The 21,487-nt window shown below is 45.5% G+C and overlaps 2 protein-coding genes across 3 annotated transcripts; one reads left to right on the forward strand and one right to left on the reverse strand.

The window, feature by feature from the left end:
• Window positions 1-11,433: 11,433 nt before the first annotated feature.
• Window positions 11,434-16,906, reverse strand: LOC120670286 (probable sulfate transporter 3.4). The gene is made up of 10 exons (XM_039950377.1): window positions 16,323-16,906; window positions 16,118-16,166; window positions 15,562-15,769; window positions 15,313-15,484; window positions 15,055-15,120; window positions 13,230-13,337; window positions 12,985-13,101; window positions 12,171-12,861; window positions 12,007-12,083; window positions 11,434-11,871 (listed from the first exon to the last, which is right to left on the reverse strand). Exons 1-10 carry the CDS (start codon window positions 16,722-16,724, stop codon window positions 11,734-11,736), a joined length of 2,028 nt encoding a protein of 675 aa, XP_039806311.1. The 5' UTR covers window positions 16,725-16,906; the 3' UTR covers window positions 11,434-11,733.
• A 472-nt stretch (window positions 16,907-17,378) lies between these two features.
• On the forward strand, window positions 17,379-21,284 carry LOC120670107. 2 transcript variants are annotated; one of them, XM_039950102.1, is made up of 6 exons: window positions 17,379-17,705; window positions 17,979-18,613; window positions 18,689-18,945; window positions 19,028-19,605; window positions 19,699-20,902; window positions 20,977-21,284. In XM_039950102.1, exons 2-6 carry the CDS (start codon window positions 17,983-17,985, stop codon window positions 21,070-21,072), a joined length of 2,766 nt encoding a protein of 921 aa, XP_039806036.1. In that variant the 5' UTR covers window positions 17,379-17,705; window positions 17,979-17,982; the 3' UTR covers window positions 21,073-21,284. The 2 variants fall into 2 exon arrangements, with proteins under 2 accessions (XP_039806036.1, XP_039806035.1); XM_039950101.1 differs by having other exon boundaries at window positions 19,028-20,902.
• Window positions 21,285-21,487: the final 203 nt, after the last annotated feature.

The following is a 21,487-nucleotide window of genomic DNA, read 5'->3' on the forward strand; positions in this document are numbered from 1 at the left end:
CCGGTTGCCGGTACCTAAGGCTCTCCATAGGTTCCATTCACCCCAAAAGTACCGGTACGAAGATGAATCGGTACCGGTTCATCTTTATACTGCTGTTTTTGGGGTGGATCTTTGGCGTGTTTTCTAGTAGTGGCAGCCCCTACAAATGCAATTATACTCATCGCTAAAAATAATTTTTGTAGTAGTGACCTTTTTACATGTATGTACGCAGTACGTGTGCCTTTTATCCCCTCGCGTTCAGTGATCTTTTGCAAATAAAGTTGGATAAAACGGATGTTAGATAATTTAGTATAGCTAGCTGAAAGGAAGCAAACTTAGTATAATGCCTATTAGATAATAGATTATGTTTTTTTCAAAGAACCTTCAAAGGGCAAGGGATTTCTGCAATTCAGTATAGAAGTAAAGAGTTTTATTTGAAAATTTTTGCTTGAATGCCTTACAAATGAACAGTTATTAAAGGAAAACCAGAAGAAGAAAAAACCCACACAACAACTTGAAATTACTCGAAGGGTAGAGGTGGTGACCCACACAAACTTTTCATTGAAAATCTTTTAACGCAACATTTAGGTCAATTAATAGAGTTTATGGGGACTTGAAAAAAAATTCACCTTAGTGTTTGGAGATTTTTTGTTGGCCAGGGTCGACTGAGATGATGACGGTGACATTCATCAGTGATGAGGCACCACGCTGCAATATGCTGCAGATATCAATACGATGTTTTTGGCTATATAAAAGAAACTTTCATCTATTATATTATTAAGGTAGTGTTAAAAGAAGCCATCACGTTCGTCGAGAGGGTCTAGAAATTCCCACATTATTCTAAAAAAGAAAAGGATTTGCACCATTAGATTTTATGAAGATCTAACGGTTCAAACTAACTCAAGAGTTCATATAAGATACGATTAATAAATAGCTAATTTTAGATTTAAAAATTAAGGAAAATTAGGACATGACAAAGAGTCCATGCCCGAATACCATTAGTAAATAGCTTAATTAGGAATTTAAAAAATAAGGAAATTACGGCTTAACCAAAGAGTCCATGTTGAATAAATTACTAAATAGGCAAATTCAGAATTATAAAATTAAAAAAATTAGCATTATCACTTGACAAAAAAATAATATTAACCGAATAGCTAAATTAAAAATTAAAAGTACAAAATTTTATTATATTATTAAGGAAGTGTTAAAAGAAGCCACCACGTTCGTCGAGAGAGTCTAAAAAAAATTCTACGTTAATCTAAAAAAGAGAAAGATTTGCACCGTTGGATTTTACGAAGATCTAACGGTTCAAAATAACTCAAGAGTCCATATCAAATACGATTTATAAATAGCTAATTAAGAAAAATTAGGACATGACAAAGAGTCCATGTCGAATACAATTAGTAAATAACTTAATTAGGAATTAAAAAAAAATAAGGAAATTAGGACTTACCAAAGAGTCCATGTTGAATACAATTACTAAATAGGCAAATTCAGAATTATAAATTAAGAAAATTAGCATTAGCACTCGATAAAAAAGCCAATTAGCTAAATTAAAAATCAAAAGTATAAAAAAATTGGCATCAAATATGACTAATAAATATATAAATGCAAGTACTAGAATAAAAAAAATTATTGTTGATGTGTGTAGTGATTAAGAAGCATATTAAGAAGGAAAATAGCTAAATAAATAGTATAGGTCAAATGCAATAATAAAAACCAAAATTTGAGTTCTATGCCAAATAAATTTACTAAATACTCCAAATTAATGAAGATCTAAATAATATTTGTGTATAGGATTTACACCGTTCAATTTAATCAAGATCTAACAGTCTAAATTGTAATGAAGATCTAACAGTCTAAATTGGCCAAAAGTGTCCATGTCCAATTTAATGAAGATGCAGTATTCTGAACTACCCAAAAGTGTCTGTATCCAATTAAAGTTAAATACAGATTCTGCATGACATAAAAACTCACGTTACCATCTATGTCTCGCATTAACCCTCCTTAAAGATGCAAAAAAATATGGCAATAGCATAAGCGTGACAGCACGACCATAGTTGTATTGTATCTGTACTATAGAAAGAGATAATTGCTTTCAAAAATCTTTGGAACGCTCTACACTACGACATGACCATAGACTTTGCTTGAGATTTCGAATCCCAACTTAGTCTCAAGAAGGTCCTGCAGTACATGCTGCTGCATGAAGCACACTGGATTCTACTCAAAATCATTGCCGAACTCAATCAATCCATTTCTTCTGGAGCAACCAAATGTCAAGATAGGGATAAAAAATAATGATGATGCGTAGAGTTTCAGATATTGCAATCTATTGCAACCCCATCAGCACATTATGAATGTTTGTGCGGGCTAATGAATACGATGGATTATCATCGTAAATGTTGAATATTCCCGAACAACTTCAGTTATACAAACTACTCTGATGGTGGTAGAAAGGTGGAACAACGATAAGTCTATCTAAACAAAAGAAATTCCTTTGGATTAAGTGGAATAATAGGGTTTCTCTTTGTTGCTAAAATTTTCCTTTTTATAAATAAAACTATATATCAAGCTCTTTGTGAATGATTTGATAAGCCACCATATCCATATGTTTAGCATCCATATCCCGGTATACTGTTCAGATATGGGGAATGGATGCATTTCATAGTTTTTTTTGAATATCAAAGCCCTTCCTCCCCAAAGCAACTATGGACGTGGTACGCTTCATCCAGACAGCATGTCTACCAGTGCATGCCTTGGCACACGTGTGGGCCCACCAGTGCACACGTGTCACACCCTACGCTTATACCAATCAAAGTTTGTTTCATTATTAACCACGGTCACCGGATATACAGTAAGTGAGCTTAAACTAATCATTAGTCATTTGCATTTTTCATGCTCCAATTTGCCCATTTAACTGAGGACAAAGTGATCCAAGGAACTTACCCCCACCAATTTCGAGTAACCATGAACGATGGGTTTCAGAATCCATCACCCAAAGGGGAAAATGACATATTCACCTTCCACCGGTTGTTCTTTTACCTGAGTGATGAATCTGCATCTTGGGTTTCTTTTGAAACTGGAACAGAGTGGGTTCTCAGACAGATTCTAGAGCAGAGTTGCTAATATTTTACAATGCGGATTCGAATTCAGGAAAGAGACTGACAAGAAGCAGAAGTTCTAACAAAGGCGAGACTAAGAATTTACATTGAAATTAACATGCTCCTTTCATTACCTTACCGTCGCTTGTTCCACATATTGACAACTCAACTTTCTCTGGATGACCGTCTCACCGAATACATGTCGATTGTTTGTTTCCAACCATGATCTTTGAAAGTTAATCCGGTACTGACTGTGGCGACATGTAGCACTAACATATCTCTGCTAGGTGACTGAATATCTGCAGAGTTGAGACCATAGAACATGGTGAAAGTTGCTTTCACAGAAAGTAGCTAGGAGAGTCCAGGAATCATTTGTACTTAGTGCCACAAAATGCATGGATTGTGGATGCCTTCATGTATGGCCCGTTTCCACAAAATGCATGGACGATTGTGGATGGTTACGAATCCGTGCAAGCCGACTTGAGATGTACAGGAACAAAATGTCCCAGAGAGAATGTTTCGATTTGAAAGCAACGTGGTTCCTGAGGAAAACAAAGCAAACCGGACACCACCCTGCATCCGCGAGGGGAGAACCGTACCTGTACCTCGAAAGTTTTGATCTGAAAGCAGCGTGATTCCTGAGGAAAACCAAGGTGAACGAACATCGCTGTGCGTGCGAGAGAACGAGCGAGGGGAGAAGACGAAGCCGGGAAGCACCATCCGATCCCTCTGCGATGGCGAAAGCCAATTCCTCTGGTGTGCGGTGACGGTGAGGTTTCCGTCGAGACGACGGCACCACGGGGTCGGACAGCGAGAGACCACGTGTGTCACCTGGCATCATCCCCCTGCTTGCCCTGCCTGGCGTTCCTGCTCATATAGGGTCGTTGCTTTTTGCAGCAACGTGGCCACGAGCGACGTCCCGATCGAACTGCTGTTCGTACCCTTTTTTGCCAGATTGACAATGTTGCCGGCGTTTCCTGTTTGTTTGTGATGATGGTTCTGATTTCCGACGACGCGATACATACGAGCACCACTGCTGTTTGGGAGCCTCCTTGTCTCAAAAGAATAAAAACGGTCGGAATCGGTATTACAATATCAAAAAAAATTTAACAAAATTAAATATAGTGGAAAACGACTATAAAATTAAGTGTAAATGCTAATTTTTTAGATTTTGTAAAAATGAAAACGGTATCATAATATGAAATTTTTCTGTCTTACTTTCACCCCTAGCAAGTAGAAAAATATTCCGAGAAGAGAATGAACTTTTACCGTGCTACCAAGTCGAACTAGTCATTGCCCCTTTGACTGGGGTACCGGATCTGATTGACGCACCAGCAAAGTGGATCCTGGTGAAACAAACCAAAAAGTAAATCGATTCACCTGCAATACCCAAGTGCGTTTTCGTTTTCGTCCACCACCATGGTAGCAGAAAAGATGGTGTCAGTACCTGAAAAAGGATTCTCGGCTTGCATGAGAGGTTCCATAAAATGAAGAATGGCAATGGAAAAGGGTGACGTATCCATGTGTGGTGAAATTTAAGCTACAGTGCTCCGCTTTACTTAGCATGGTGGCAGCTTTGAGTTGACCCAGGAACTGATATCTGTGGAGGGCATTTCTTCTTATCATCTTCTACCAACCGTTTTGCCAAGATCTGAGTGTCTGAGTGCAAATGCCAAGATCTTGTCGTTTTGGGTGTAAGAAGAATGGTGGACTAGTGCTATAGGGAACTACTGTTGCATTTAGGCCCCTAGTTGCATTAGCCTAGTCGTTGCATCTGCAACCTAAAGGATCAATATAGTGGGGGCTAGCAGCTGGTGAAGTCAGAGTAATTTTTATACTAAATCTATTTAAAATATATTTGTTAGCAAATTTTAAAATAAAAAATTTAGTCCAATTTGAAATTGTTTAACTCCTCGGCAAACGAGAGTTGTATTTTTTTTTGGAACAGCATGCATTTAATTTGGCGCAGGGCTTGGCTTTGCATTGTGCACCACTAGCTAATTGCTGAAATAGTTGGATCATTTGAGAGAGATATACACTGTGTTCGCTTGGCTTGTCAGCCAACCAGCCAGCAGTACCGTTCTCTCATACTAAATCAGCATCAGCCACCAACTACCAGCCAGTCAGCAGTACTGTTCTCTCATAACAAATCAGCACCAGCCATCGGTCACGGCCAAGCGAACACAGCGATAATTGACAAAGTTGCTAGCTAGCCAGTAGCATGCATCATTGGAGTACGCACAGTACATGTAAAGACAACTCGCCAATTGAATCTGGTGTTTTATTAGGAATTTAGCTAGAATCTGCATGGATTTTGAATATGATCGATCAAAGTTTTGAGTTTAGACGTCGAGTGGATGCATGGCTCGTGGAACTAATCAACTAATGGTGGTGTGACAGTGACAGTGACACAAAGCCAAAGCAAAGGCAAAGGGAGCTATTCCGATCCTAGGTTGGAAGACGGAAAGGATACCTGTGCGACGACGACGATGCACGATGCCGTGTCGGAGGATCATCGGGTTATATTCTCGGAATATCCCCTCGCTCAGACGATCACCACGGCGGCCGGCCGGCTAATTGGAGGACTAGCTCTCACCGTCGCCCTGCAATGCAACGGCAACAAGTACCTGACTCGTCAGCAACGGCAGTGAATTACCCTAGTAGCTCTGTTGTTGTCTGCAGCTGCTAGCTTCCTCAGCATCTGATGACCACTGGGGCGGCCTAGCTACTGTCTTCAATTCACTGTCTCGGATACTAATACAGCGGCGGGGGGCAGCAGCCTACAGGCTTGGAGGCTAGGGGAGTCTTGCAGACTTGCAGTATTGCTCCAGCAGCAAGTCATCGGCCGGGTCGATTTTTGCTTTACCAGTGGTAAGTTGTTTGACATTGACGAGGGACGACCAACCGTCACCCGGAGCAGCTAGCCGTCGGCGGGGCCGGACGGACGAGCCTTCAGTACTGCAGCTGCAGCTGCAGGGGACTCATCCCACTAACCTGTGGTCACCAGTGCAGCGAACCCGTCTGTCAGTGGCATCGTTTCGGTTTCGAACGTGTGAAAAAGGCCCCTTTTGCTTGACACGGCAGCCGGCTCGAACCCGCCGCCCGCCGGAGCCGAGACGCCGCTGACTGGCCGTGGCCACGCAGCAGGCGGCAGCGGAAGGCGCGGGGCGGGAACCTGCCGGTGGTGCCGTTGTGCCGTGGCGAGGCAATATGCAACGAGCGACGTGGTGGACCGAGGAAAAGGCTTTTCCTTTTCCTTTCCTTTCCTTTCCTTCCATGGCTGCTGGGGGTCGGCGGGCTCTCGGCAGGTTCTTCGCCCGCCGGCAGGCCTGGTCGTGGCCGCCATCTTTTATTTCCCCGTGAAAATTAGGCCGGCCGGCCGCGGCCGGGTTGCCTCGCGTCCCCTGCACGTGCTTTCTCCATGAACAAGAGCTAGTCATCCAATTGGTGGCCACAATCCACAACTCCCGGCCACATGTACAAGATCGATGGAGCTCCGATCCGATTTTTCTCTCGCCATCGATGAGAATCCATATTGCTGAGGAGCCTCCCTATCTTTCTATAGAGATTCATATAGTCACAAATTAAAAGCGACGCATTATTAGAGACAGACTTTCTCAATTATCTAGTACTGGTAACGAATAAACTCTGTTTTCGTACTTTCTTCTACTTTTTCTCGCCATATTGTGGTCATGCATGTGTACAACAATGTGGACGTTCATCGCTTCCTGGCAAGAAATTTTAATATTTGCCACTCAATATGTGTGCCTTTCAAAATTTAACACCGATGCAGCCAATTCTTTCGATATAGGTGTTTCTTCATCCTTTCCCTCATTTTCCTTCTTTTCTTCTCCTTTTCCTTTTCCTTTTGCAGCGCAAGTCAAGTGACCAAACTGCCCCTGTCCCATTATGTTAGTTTTGAACAGAATCCTCGAGTCCCGACCAAACCTGTTGCTGCTGTATAGTATATGTTCTTCCCTCCACCATATATGCTTTGCGTGTGTTCAATATTAGGCTAAAAAACAAAAAAATGCATTGGTTTAACTAAAAATGAGAAAGGGTGGACGCTATGGTTGTGTTTGGAGCTTTTTTTTTGGTGAGGGTGACTGAGAGGATGACATTGACATTCAGTGATGTTGCAAGCCGAAGATAGCTCGGTTAGTTGGTGCGTCTCCTAGGTGGGGAGCGCCCCCACCCGGGCTCGATCCTCGGCGCTTGCACGCTGGGGCGCGGTCCCTTTGCGGCACGTCCTAGACCATCCTTGCTAATATGCAATATTTTTTTGCTATACAAATGTAAAGGTAACTTTAATTTTAGCTAAGTAAACATGTTACTAACTATATCAACTACCACGAGATACGATTATATAACTAGAGACAATGCATTGGTTTAGCTGGCGTGTATTGGCACGAACACCTTCATTGCTGGTAACTACTCCATCCGTCCTAAAAAACAAATTATTATAGGATTCAATATCTCTAAAATATGTCATCTTACCCTATTAAGTATGTGTATGAGTATGTAAGAATCAATTAGTGTTAAATATGGCTAATAAATAGGGGCAAGTAAGGTCATTTTATCATTTTCTTAATCTATCCTAAAATTTTTAAAGTGACTTATTTTTCGAGACGGAGGGAGTATGGACAGCTACCTTCAAGGAGAGAACTTTTTCTACAAACCAACGGATCGAAGCCCCAAATCGAGAACTACCCAAGGTGGCTGGGACAAACCACATGTGACAGGTCCACATATACACGGCAAATTTCAGCAAAGAAACACGTGCACGTCGCCTACTCACTCTATTAGCGTTTATTTGCTAGTTTTGGTGCTCCACTCTTGTACCTATCTATTTGAGGGCGCATTTGCTGGCCGACAGTTTTTTGTTGCCCAATTGGCCTCTAATATCACATCCTCACCACAATTAGGGTTGGCAATAGGTACTTTAAAGATGGTGATCCACTAGCCAGAGGCGATTCTTTTCTGCTGTATTCAAAATGTTCCTCAAGGTTTGCAAGAAAATAGGGCACCTTTGGATGGAAGCTATAGGCTATTGACTCAACGGATATAGGTGCATGGAATTTCCACTCTATATGCTGTAAGTTATAGACTGCCATATCATCATTGAAATATCATGGCTTTGTTCTTAGGTGCTCCTGTCACAACTAACGGCTCAGAAACTACTACCTTAACATGTGTCAAGAATGTGTTCATCGATTATTATTGCTCTCAATAATGGCTCTTCTTAATCTGTGCTGCAGTGTCCCACTTCTATACTATTTGCATTCTAATATAGCTTTGCATGGCATCTTGAGCTTAAGGATAAGTTGGCATTGTTAAAGGTATAATAGTCAATGGTAGTATCGTAATCTCCTAGTGTATAGGGTTTGGAACCGACGCCCTGATACCATGTTACGAATGGAGGAGGAAGAGACTCTAAACTGTTAGATTGTATTGCAATAGTCCCAAAGGGGTATATATACATGAAAGCACCCAAACTCTAGACACTAGGAGATTACAATACTACCCTTGACTATTATACCCTTAACAGGCATTATGCTTTAATTTCTTATGCTATCATGTGTTGTGGGATCTTCAATTCCGTGTTGAAAGAATTTTGAGTAATTTGATTAGTGCTATTTTTTACAGATCAATAATTGGCATTCGCAAAAGTAGAAAGTTGGAACAACGATAAGTCTACACAAAAGAAATTCCTTCCGATCAAGCGGAATAATATGGTCTCTCTTTGTTGCCAAAAATTGCCTTTTTATAGAACTATCAAGCTCTTTGTGAATGATTCGATAAGACACTATATGTTTGGCATCCATATCCCAGTATATATATTGTTCAGATTTGGGGAAATGGATGCATTTCATCGTTTTGTTTGTTTTGTTTAATAGCAAAGCCCTTCCCCAAAGCAACTATGGACGTGGCACGCTCCATCCAGACATACGTGTATGCCTTGGCGGCACACGTGTGGGCCCACCAGTGCACACGTGTCACCCTCCGCTTATACTAATCAAAGTTTGTTTCATTATTAACCATGGTCGATCACCAGATATACAGTAAGTGAGCTTATACTAATCATTATTCATTTGCATGTTTCTTTGATCCAATTTGTCCATTTAACTAAGGATAAAGCGATCCAAGGAACTTATTACCCCCACCAATTTCGTGTGACCATGAACCATGGACGTCTGAATCCATCACCCAAAGGGGAAAAGGACATATTCACCTTCCACCAGTTGTTCTTTTACCGGAGTGATGAATCTGCATCTTGGGTTTCTTTTTGAGACTCGAACAGAGTGGATTCTCGGACAGATTCTAGAGCAGAGTTGTTAATATTTTACAATGCTGATTCGAATTCAGGAAAGAGACCGACAAGAAGCAGAAGTTCTTACAAAGGCGAGACTGAGAATCATGGCTTAATTTATTCCACTAGACTTATATAGAATAGGAATTCAGTTTTCTCGGTAAGATCAATGTATAAAGACCTAATGCAAGATAGTAGGGTTCTCGAGAACCTTATTTCCTGGAAGATAAAAGTTCCACTTAAAATTAAATTTTTTTTGTGGTACCTGAAGAAAGGAGTGATTCTCACCAAGGATAACTTGGCTAAGAGGAACTGGAAAGGGGATAAAAAATGTTGTTTCTGCAATAATGATGAATCAATACAACATTTGTTCTTTGAATGTCATGTAGCAAAGTTTGTTTGGAATGTCGTGTTTGTTACTTTTGGAATTGTCCCTCCTAGCAGTATTACCAACATGCTAGGAACTTGGCTTAGGGGATTTAATCTAAGAAGTAGAAAACTGCTGCTAATAGGTGCAACAGCTATGTGCTGGGCCATTTGGTTAAGTCGAAATGAAGTTGTATTTCAACGAAACAAGCCTAACTCGTATTTGCAGGTACTCTTCAGGGCGACATACTGGGCAAGGTTTTGGTCGCAGCTATCTGAAGCGGAAGCGATGCAGCTAATAAAGAGCAATTGTCAGCGTTTGGAAGGGGTGATAATGGAGCTCTACAACAGGCGAGGTTGGAATTTCAGAAGTAGAATTGAGCAATAGTCTCGCTGTCTCAGTTTGGGTTTTGGGTGTTTAGGGAGTCTCAGTTGGACAGTTTTTGTGGTTGTGGTTGTTGGACAGTCCGGTAGCCTAAGTGCTGAGGGTTGGTTAATGTTGGTGGCGAGTGCTTCCGGGACGGACGAACACTACAACAGTGAAGGAGCGCACCAGACGAAGTGAACAACTCCAAGTCAGAAACAAGCCTTCGCACAGTAAATTGGATTCTCTCTCTGTATTCAATGTGTCCCATCAATGTACAGGGGTCGGGTATTTATAGGTGACGGTTCACCTACCACCCTCCGTTATTACACCGTAATGCCCTCTAACAACTATATTCCCAGGGTACAACCGTATTTTCACATCATCTGGTAAATTACATCCGAGCCTCTTCTGCCCATTGGGCCCATTACAGCCAATTGGGCCCATTACAAGATTTTCCGCGCGGCTTTCGAAGCGCTCACTCTCTGACGCCTTCCCTTCCGGTCTCCGAGTTCGCAGTCGGCGCCCTGGTCTTCGCCGTAGGCGCCTCGGTCTTCGCCTCTCTCCGCTTCTCTTCGTCTTCGCTTTGTGACGAATTGGTCTTCGCCGTAGGCGCCTCGGTCTTCGCCTCTCTCCGCTTCTCTTCGTCTTCGCCTTGTGACGAACTGGTCTTCGCCGTAGGCGCCTCGGTCTTCGCCTCTCTCCGCTTCTCTTCGTCTTCGCCTTGTGGCGAACCGGTCCTCGCCGCAGGCGCCCCAGTCTTCACCACTCTTCACTTCTCTTCGTCTTCGCCTGTGGCGAACCGGTCCTCGCCGCAGGCGCCCCAGTCTTCGCCACTCTTCGCTTCTCTTCGTCTTCGCCTGTGGCGAACCGGTCCTCGCCGCAGGCGCCTTGGTCTTCGCACGAAGCCTGGAGGAGACCTTGTCGTTGCAGTCAAATTGCGCGCGGGCCTTCGGTGGCCGAAGGTGGTGCCCCCAACAGTTAAACCAGTGTTAGGTCGTTGTTAGTGTTTGAGCTGTTGCTCTAGCAGCCTGCGTGCTGTGTCTTGTTTAGTGGCTGTAGTCATTCGCTTGTGGATGATCAATGCCGGAATTGCTCCTTAATCTAAAAAAATATAGAAACACTTTATCTACAAGTAAGTAACTTGAGGTTTATGGGTTTTAAGCATCTCATTTGACAAATTTTCTTTGGAATCTTGAAAAAAAAACTTGTTCTTCTAGTGCCCAAATTAACCGCCACCACTTTGTCTTGTAGGATTTTTCTAGTGAAAGCCCTGAATTTTTTTTTGAAGGAAATAAAGTGAGAGGCATGAATTGCTAGAGAACCATATTCTTTTTCCATTACTGGAGAGGAACTACAGCAACAGCTACACATTCATCCTTCAAAAATTCTTCCCCTCGATCGGAAGAGGCCATCACATCAGCAAGCCGGTGTTTCTTACGTTATTCCTGCCCGTCTCAATCTCCCCTAATCCAATTATCCAACACAAGAACACAACTAGTTTAGTAGCCTCCTCCGAGAAGCACCTATTTCTACTGCTTCTGCTGGTCAGAGGACCCGTGCCCCATGCATCATCATCTATGGCGTGCCTGCTGCTGGCCTACCCACCTCCGTCAGGGCTGCGCCTTGCACGCCCCCGCCGCGACGGCCTCCGCTACGCTGAAGAACAGGCGCTCCGACCCGAACAGCTCGCCCACCGCCGAGTTGAACATCCTCTCGGCAACGGACCCGACCGGGTTGGCAAGCACCAGCTGCAAGAGGTTCATCATGAACACAACCTCTGTCAGATACTGAAACATTTGGCAATCCACCATTCATGAACGAGCAGTTTGTCAGATGATGAAGTTGCATTGCAGCAACATCGATCAGCTGCTGCATGTATGTACCTCGATGTTTCTTTTTTCCAAGACTTTCTTCAGCTCCGACAGCGCGTCGAGACCGCTGGTGTCGATCGCCGCGACGGCTGCAACAACAATGAATTTCGTCTCTGATCAGAAGATCAATCCTTGAGAATTCTTCCACCGATCAAAGATTTGGCAGTGCCACTCACCGCTCATGTCGAGGACGACGCATCTGATGGAGGCCTGGTTGGCCTTGAGCGCCCTCTCCTCCTCGTCCCGGAGGAAGCGCATGACCCTCTCGACGAGGTACATGGAGTTGGCGAAGTAGATCGCCGACTCGACGCCGACGATGAGGAACGCCGGCACCCGGACGGCCTCCCTGTACTGCGCCACGCTGCGGTAGCTCTGCGTCCCGGGGACGAGGCCCTTGACCACCATGTTGGGGCGCGTCACCTGCAGCAGGATCTTGAACAGCGAGATGCCGACGGCGACGGCGAGCCCCATCTGGACGGACACGAGGAGCACGCCGAGGAACGCCGCCATGCACGCCAGGAAGTCGAGCTTGTCCACCTTCCAAAGCTTGGCGGCGCCGCGGACGTCGATCAGGCCGACCACCGCCGTGATGATGATCGCCGATAGGATCACGTTCGGGGTGTAGTGGAACAGCGGCATCAGGAACAGCAGCGTCACCAGCACCGCCGCCGCCATCACGATGTTGGACACCGCCGTCTTGCAGCCGGCGCTGTAGTTCACCGCCGACCGGGAGAAGGAGCCGGTGGTGACGTAGCAGGACGCGCAGGAGCCGGCCATGTTCATGATCCCGATGGCCATCATCTCCTTGTTGCCGTCCACCTGGTAGTTGTTGATCGACGCGAACGTCCTGCCTACTGCAATCCCTTCCTGCATTTGCATCGAAAAAATTTGATTTGGTAAAAACTGAGACTTGATGCTCGTATCAAACTCACAGCTAGCATTGAGACTGGATCAGTGACTAATAAGAATCAATCTTTGCATGGTTCTTACAGTTAGGGACAAGATTCCTGTCATGATCCCGGTCTTGATCGTCAGCGCCACGTAGGAGCCGCTGAAGGTGAGCATGTTAGCTGAAGGAGGGTTCACTCCCCTGGGGAGGATGCCAATCTGGTTTTGCAAAAAAATAAAAAAAAAGTTACTGACAGATGAATTAGTGAATAGTGACAACTGTTTTTAAGATCTCAAGGTGTCAGTGTCTGCTGCTGATTCAGATAAGCAACACTGAAGATACTTACAACGCTGATGCTATGGGATTTCCAGATGAAGGAGAGGATGGTGGAGATAATCACAGAGGTCAGGGGAGCACCTGCTGATATCCAGAAAAGTTTTGGATTCCTCGCACTCTGAAAAAAGAACAGCAGGAAACATTAGCACTTGATAAGTCAACCTTCCTGTTATTGCTTGAATAATCACATAAAAGAGCAGAATTTTTACAAACTTTAAATTATTAAGAAAAAATCAACCATTTAACTAAAATTTCATTATACTGATTTCAATGATTTACTGACAAAAGCACTTGATTTTTGAGGCCCCCAGTGCATCATCTTCAGAGGATTTCTCTGGCATGGCATGCATGGCCTCAGGAGAGTGGAATTCTCTGTCTGACCCTTTAACCATACCAAGTGACTAGGAACGGAGTTATTCCTAAGCAAATCCTCTGCAGAATTTGCCCCCGCCAGAGCAAAAGAGTTCTGAACTTGCAGCCAATTGTCACGCCTAACGGCACATCGCTTACAGTCTCATGGCGGTGCTTGTCAATCGTTTTCTGGAGATATCGGAAATGGTGAAATCTCATGCACAGATGGCCATGGCCAACTTGCTCACCCAGCAGGTGACACATCAGAGGCCAAATCAGATGCATTCTCCCCAAGAGAGGCAAGGGAAAGGTTCCATAGGACACCTGCTTTATTAGAATAGATTCTAAAGCCACACACGCGCCTTACTTTATATGATGCATGTGGTTTGTCATGTGAATGCTAACACTCCATACACACAATTAGTGTTTGTGGTTTAAGTTTAACACCAGACTTAAACTATTCAAACAAGACTGTTGCTTCATAGAATATGTGTGCCTGTCAGCTATAATAGCACTTTTCTCCAAAAGGAAAGGGGAAGGAAATGGTTGCTTTAAACTATCCCCAATTTATAAATACACAACCTGATCAAAGAGGACTCACTTTTTTGGCACCATGTTTCAGCCATTAGTTAGATAACATGGAAGATTAGGCCTGGGGAAGGACTTAACTCATATTGGCATACCTACTGTTTAGTTAAGTAACTCTGAAGCTTTTTTCTAGTACAGCCTAAAGCATAGTAGTATTTATCTGGGCAACTAATTAAAACACTTGACAAGATCTTCATTTACTGAACCAGGCCATGCTGATCTTTGTCATAGAATATTTCTTTTCCTTCCTCAGTGCCTTTTTTGGGGAAAAAATATCTCACATTACAAGGTCCCAACAAGCAGGAGCTAGCTTAACCCCTCCCCCATGAGTTATCTGCCTTTTTGCTTAAACTATTCAGTGGAGTCAAATTCCTTGTTAGTGGCAGGCACCCTTTGGGCCCCTCCATGAACTCTAAGCTTGAATCACCACCTTCCCTTTTTCCCAGCCCCATCTTTCCTAGAAGCTAAGCTACCTGCCCATAACCATGGTCAAATAATTGTAAAGAATTTTGCCGACTGATGATTTTGCAAAAGAAAAAAAAAGAAGTGACAGAAAGATCAGATGCATATGTATCCATTCTGATCCTACCCGGGTCTTACAACGGTCTCTGTCGCAGGAGAAACGTAAAATCACTAATACAGACGGTTGACATCACCTTGCTTCTTTGTGTACGTGCGGCCATTGTTAACTCCAGCTTTGTTTTCTCTCTTACTATTTTGGCGCCTAGTCGTGTCTATGTAACCTTTTGCTACTAATAGCAATCACTTTAGCTCAATGATTTTACTTTTTTTTTATTTTTCGATTGATTCGATGATGGAGATTAGTCGAAGGCCGCGCGGTTAACCGCAAATTAATGGTGAAGAAGGGATCAAGCAGAAGAAGAAGGAGAACTTACGATTTGGCGAGTGAAGAGGAGGATGGCGAGGAAGGCGGTGCCCATGGTGATGGTCTGCCATTCCCACTGCATCGTCACCAACAGCACGACTGCGTTATATTTTTGTATCGTAGCTGGGCTAAAACGTACGTGAGCACACGCCAGAGCCAGACAAGGTCTGGGCTTTGTCGTTGGCGGTGGACGGATCATGGGCGGCAGGCGGCGACAAAGCCAAGCGGCGGCCGCGCATGTCGTCGAGGCCGCCGCCGCCGTACGTACCTCGTCGTGGCGCTTGAAGACGGAGCGCATGACGTCGACGAAGCCCATGTGGGAGGTGAAGTGGACGATGCCGAGCAGGCCCTTGAGCTGCTGCAGCGACACGATGATGGCCGCGCCGCCCATGAAGCCGGTCAGCGTCGCCTTGGACAGGAAGTCCACGATGAAGCCCAGCCTGCAATGAATGGATCGAGATCAATGGAGCAGTACTAGTGGAGGTCGACGATGGATTGGGAATGGTCATGGCCGGACCTGAGGAAGCCGAGGGACGCCTGGAAGACGCCGGCGAAGAAGGTGGAGGTGAAGGCGACCTGCAGGTACAGGATGGGTTCCTCGTCCGGCGAGACGGCCTCCCGGAGCATGGACCCCATCACCAGCGACGCGATGGACACCGGCCCCACGGCCAGGTCCCGCGAGCTCCCCAGCAGCGAGTAGATCAGCGGCGGCACGAAGCTGGAATCTGCTCGCATCATGGTTTTAAATAGCGGGCTAAGGAGTTTAGTGGCTGGACTCAAAAAACAGCTAATAGCGGGCTAAATGAAGCTATAGCGGGCTATAACGGCTAAATTAAACATGAGTTCAAATAGCGGTACCATGCCTCAAATAGCTATAGCGGGCTATAGCGAAAACTATAGCGGGAGATTTAAAACCTTGGCTCGCATGCGCGCCGGCCGGCGAGCCGCCGCCGCCAACAAGTCAAGATTAGCAATCCATGGAATGATCGTCGGCCGGCCAAACATTAAATTACCGATGAATCGAAAAAAAATTCTCGGCCGATTTGCAGCTAGGATGAAAAACGAAAACTCACATAGGCCGATGATTGGGGGCAGGTTGGCGAGCTTGGCGTAGCTGATTCCCTGCACGGCGAGGCCACGACCGGTGTCAGTTGCTGCCGCCCATATTTGGGGCCGTGCCATGCCATAAACAACCGTGCCAAAAGTAGCTAGGAATTGAATGAAGGCGAGAGAGGGAGGGAGGAAGACGAAGCAGGGGCAGATGGACGGAGCACGTGCCTGCGGGATGGCGAGGCTGGCAATGGTGAGGCCGGCGACGAGGTCGGAGCGGAGGAGGCGGGGGCTGTAGGCGGAGCCCCACTGGAAGATGGGGAAGAAGTACTGGAGCGCCAGCACGAGGCGCCGCGCCGAGGACTGGTTCTTGAACTGGTGCAGCGGGTCGTCGGGGAAGAACACCTCCGCCAGGCGCTGCCGCAGCGCCCTCGCCGTCGACCGGCGCTCCGGCAGCGACACCTTGTGCAGCTCCAGCACCGCCGCGCCCTCCCGCACCGCGGGCGGCGCGGGCGCGTGGTGCCGAGCCGGCGGCGCCGGCGGTGGCGCCGCCGCAGCCGCCGCGGCGCCGCCCTGGGGCGGCGCCTCGACGTCGTAGGACAGGCTGTCCACCTTGTTGTTCACCACCATGCCTGCTGCTGGTGTGGTGTCGTCAAGCCCCGCCTGCTGCTGGTCGCGTGGTCGGTGATCGATCGACCGCCGGCGGCGGCGACCGACGCGGCCCTGTCGGCTTTGGCGTGGGCTGCAGGTAGAGGGAGAGTGAAGAGGGGGGCGGTGTTTGTTGCCTTGTGGGCTTGCTCGATGGATTCTTGCGGAGGAGGCGGAGGAGCCTTTTATAGGGAGGGGGCGGGAGGCGGGAGAAGGCACGCGCCACGCGGAGGTGTGGACGAGTGAATGAAGAAGAGATCTCCAAGCCAAGAGAGATGCGCACATACTACTGTGGTGGGTGGGGTGGGTGCGGGGGCCAGGGTTTTCCTTACCGATCGGTAACCGGCGGTTACCTCCGATTTTTACCGATACCGGTGAAAGACGATAACACAAACCGGCGGTAAATTATGAAAAATTTCGCCAAAGTTTAAAATTTTCAAAAAATTTTGAAATAAATTACGCAAAAATATGGTAAGAAAGTAGAGATCACATACATCATTCTGATATAGAACATGTTCAAATATTTGACCATTTGGGCACCGAAAAAAATAAAAAAACATTCGGAACCCGTTAAGACCCGTTAACCCATTAGCTTTTTTTACTACCCCACCGACACCCCCATGACCCCATCTAACCCGTGAGTCACTTTCCCCTCCCCCTCCACCCCTTTCGCCCGAGCTCCGGCGATATCAAGGCGATCCCCGTCGATTTCGGCTTCAAGACGATATTTATCGCCGGTAAGGCGGCGGAAGCCGGGAGGTAGGAGCGGGAATCGCTCGCTCGGCCGCCGGCCTGCCGCGGACGTCGGTAAACGTCGGTAAATCGGTGGTTTCCGGCGGTAAGGCGGCGATTACCGACGGTACGGTGTCGGTAGAGAAACCGGTGTGGCCGTCGTGGAGCGGGATCCGCTAATACCGAGCGGTATTTGGAGATTCCCGAGCGGTTTTCGTCGCTTTTGGACCGGTAAGCAATGGTTTGCCGAGTATTTATTGATTTAACATTGATTTTTAGATGTTTGTTGTGTAGATATGTGTTTGTGCGTTGGTTTAGTGGGGACTAATAATTGTGTTATGCATATATATGTAGATGTTATTTTATACATGTTATTTAGATGTTAATTTGTTCATGGTAGCTATAATAAAAAAGATGTGTGTTCATGTTTGCAATATGTACATATATTTTCATGTTAGTTTTATATATATAGTTGTGTTAATATTTGTTGTATCGTGGTTGTAGGCAAATGGTGGATCCGGTGTGGGAGCATGGAGAGAAGAGAGGTAATGGATGGAAGTGCAACTATTGCCATCAACAGAGGAATGGGGGAGGAGCAACAAGGCTTAAGGAGCATTTGGCGCAACGTGGGAAGGATGCGAAGGACTGTCCTTCGGTCCCTCTTGAAGTGAAGACGTTTTTTAACCGTGAGCTTGACAGGATCAGAGGCAAAAGGATGGAAAGGGAGCGGTCAAAGATGAGGGCCGATGAGGCAGCTAGAAGTAGTTATGTGCACTTGGAAGATGAGGAAGATGATCCAGATATGCAAGAGGCCCTACATCAATCACGTCAGGAGTTTCAATTTCAGCAGAAGGCCGGTCCACGGTATGAGAGGGGTGGTGGCTCTGGTTCAGGAGGTGGCCCAAGATTGACGAGGAGTCAGACACAGATCCCTCAAAGACTTAGAGATTTCCACCTAGCGACCGTCTCTGGACCGCGGCAGTCAAGGATAGATACTGGACCATGGACCAACAAGGGTAGGAGTGCGAAGGAAAGGGTGGGAAAAGCTTGGGCAAAGGCACTGCATGCACTTGGTATACCTGGTAGGAAAGTGGATGACCCCTATTTCAGGGTAGCCATCATAGAGACACAAAACCAAGGTGAGCTAATGTGTTGTTGTAATGCAGGAGTATACATAAATCAAAATATTGAGCTAATACGTTGTTCTAATGTAGGAGTTGGTGTCCAGCTGCCAACTGGCAAGGAGATAGATGGCAAGTACTTGGACGCTACTATAACTGAGATTGAAAAGGAGATAGAGAAGTGGAAGGAAGAGTGGCCACAACATGGTCTGACAATTATGTGTGATTCTTGGACCGGTGTAAGTCGTAACAGTGTCGTCAACTTCTTAATTTATAGCAATGGGATGATGTACTTTTGGAAGTCTGTCGATGCAACTGGTGTGGTTCAAGACCATGCATTCTTGCTAACGGTATGTTCACAACTCACAAGACCATGGGATGATGTACATTTCTTCATAATGCTTGAATCTTATATTTTGCTATCACATGCAGGAGATCAAAAAAATTGTACGTGATGTTGGGCCCGAAAATGTTGTGCAGATTGTCACAGATAATGGCTCAAACTTCAAGAAGGCATGTGCGTTGTTGCATGAGGAGTACAACCATATCGTGTGGCAGCCATGTCTTGCACACACCATCAACCTCATGTTGAAGGATATAGGGAAATGGCCTGAGCACGATGCAATGATCAAAAGTGCCCAGAGGATATGCAGCTGGATGTACAATTCAAACAGTCTACATGCCATGATGAGTAAAGCCATAGGAGGTGAGTTGGTTAAATGGAATGCAACTAGATTTGGCACCAATTACATGTTTCTAGAGACCTTTTTGAGGAAGAAGGATCAATTCATGGCATGGATGGTGTCTCCAGAATTCAGAAATTCACGCCATTTCAAGTCACCTGAAGGTCAGTATGCATTTCGGTCTCTCACAGCACTTGACTGGTGGAATGCCATGCAGAGTGTTATTGATGATGTTGAGCCTCTATACATTTTTTTGAGATTTGCTGATCATGACAAGACTCCAACTTTGGGAGAAGTGCTCATGGAATATCAAAACACAAGGCAAACATATGCAAGCAAATTTGCTCATGATGAGGCCCGTTTTCGAAAGATCACAAATGATATCATCGCTCGAAGGCTGGTTACTGTGATGATGGGCACATATGTGCAAGCTGCTTGTACACTCCATCCATATGTCAATTATGTAAGTGGAGTGACGGACGGTGTACTGGGAGATATGAAGAGGGGGATGGAAATGATGTTTGACACAACCAGAGCGACCAAAGCACTTCAGGAGTATGAGTACTTCAGGAGGAAGTATGGAGAATTTGGGAGCGACTTAGCTATTAGGATGGCAATGGATCGCTCCACCTCGCCAGCTAGTTGGTGGTCTATGTTTGGATCAGATACACCAACACTTCAGAGGGCAGCGATGCGTCTACTCTCACAATGTGTGTCCTCAAGTGGATGTGAAAGAAATTGGAGTACGTTTGCCTTCATCCATACAAAGCTACGCAATAGGATGGGTCACAAGAAGCTCCACAAATTGGTGTTTGTCAACTACAACCTTCGGCTTCGTATCCAGCGTGCTAAAGCCACACCTGAGCCAAGTGACTTCGATCCTATTGCCGGTATGATGGACCTCTCATTGTATAGGCAACAATCAGCTATTCGCAAGTGGATGGAGCTAGGGAGGTCCAATGCAGCGCCGGCTTTGGATGAGGATTCTGATTTAAGTGACACCCCAGTTCCTAGCACCATCGTTACAGATATTGCACGTGATATTCCAGAGCTACGGAATTTGGATGTACGTGAATGGGCAGAAGAGACTGTTGGTGACACACATGTTGGTAAGAGAAAGACACGTGTTGGACCATCGGATCGGCAAAGGAAGAAAGGAAAAAGACAGGATGACATTGAAGAGGAAGAATTTAGAACAGATGACAGCACACCTGATCCTAGTGTCGGTGATGATGATGATCATGATGATGGGGGTGACGACAGCAGCACCGATGCTAGTGATGATGGGATTGGCAGTGGGGGATATGTAGGCGGAGGTGGCGGGGGTGATGATGTAGTTGGAGGTGGAGAGGGTATGAGGTTTACCGGGGAGAGCCAGTTCACTCATGCCACACAAGATACGGATCATGGTGCACCTAGCTCACAACGACAGACTAGAAGCAGTGCACGTCATTCTATTCCCCATGATGATGATAGCTCTAGCTCAGTGAACACAGACTATACTTATCCACACTATCCATATGACCAACCATATGCATATCCATCATCACATCGAGTACCCTATTTGCCACCCCCCTATGTTGGCTATACAAGCACCAACATGCAAGATGCTTACAATGTGCAGGTAAATGGCGGTTTAGCAACTAGTTTGTATTATTTTTATTGTTTCATCAAAATTTCATCACGTTCAATACGCAGGCTCAAGGATATGCGACATATGGTGCCTATGGCGCATATGGGGCCTATGGAGCCTATGGCAATAGCTCATATCAACAGGATGAGACTGAAGAATAAACTCCATGTGGTATGTATCGTGTCAACTACTATGTATTATGTATATTGACGATGATGGTTTGTAAGGACTACGGTTGTGATGATTTGTATGGACTATGATTGTGATGACTTGTATGGACTGTAGTTGTGATGATTTGCATGGACTATTGTTGTGATGATCTATATGGACTATGGATGTGAATTTCTATTTTTATGGATATGAACTTCTATTCTATGTATGTGTAAATGTTATATAATTATTTAATATATACCATCAGTAATGATATTTACAAAATTACGGTGAAATGCTGCCAAAATTTTTAATTTTCCAAAGTCATACGGTCTTTACCGGTTAAAACTGACGGTTACCGGTCGGTAAACATCGATTACCGGTCGGTACACAACGGTTACCGGTTTTTTGAATTTGAAGTGTCAT

This window comes from Panicum virgatum, chromosome 4N, assembly GCF_016808335.1.
Source record: "Panicum virgatum strain AP13 chromosome 4N, P.virgatum_v5, whole genome shotgun sequence".
NCBI classification, from domain to species: domain Eukaryota; kingdom Viridiplantae; phylum Streptophyta; class Magnoliopsida; order Poales; family Poaceae; genus Panicum; species Panicum virgatum.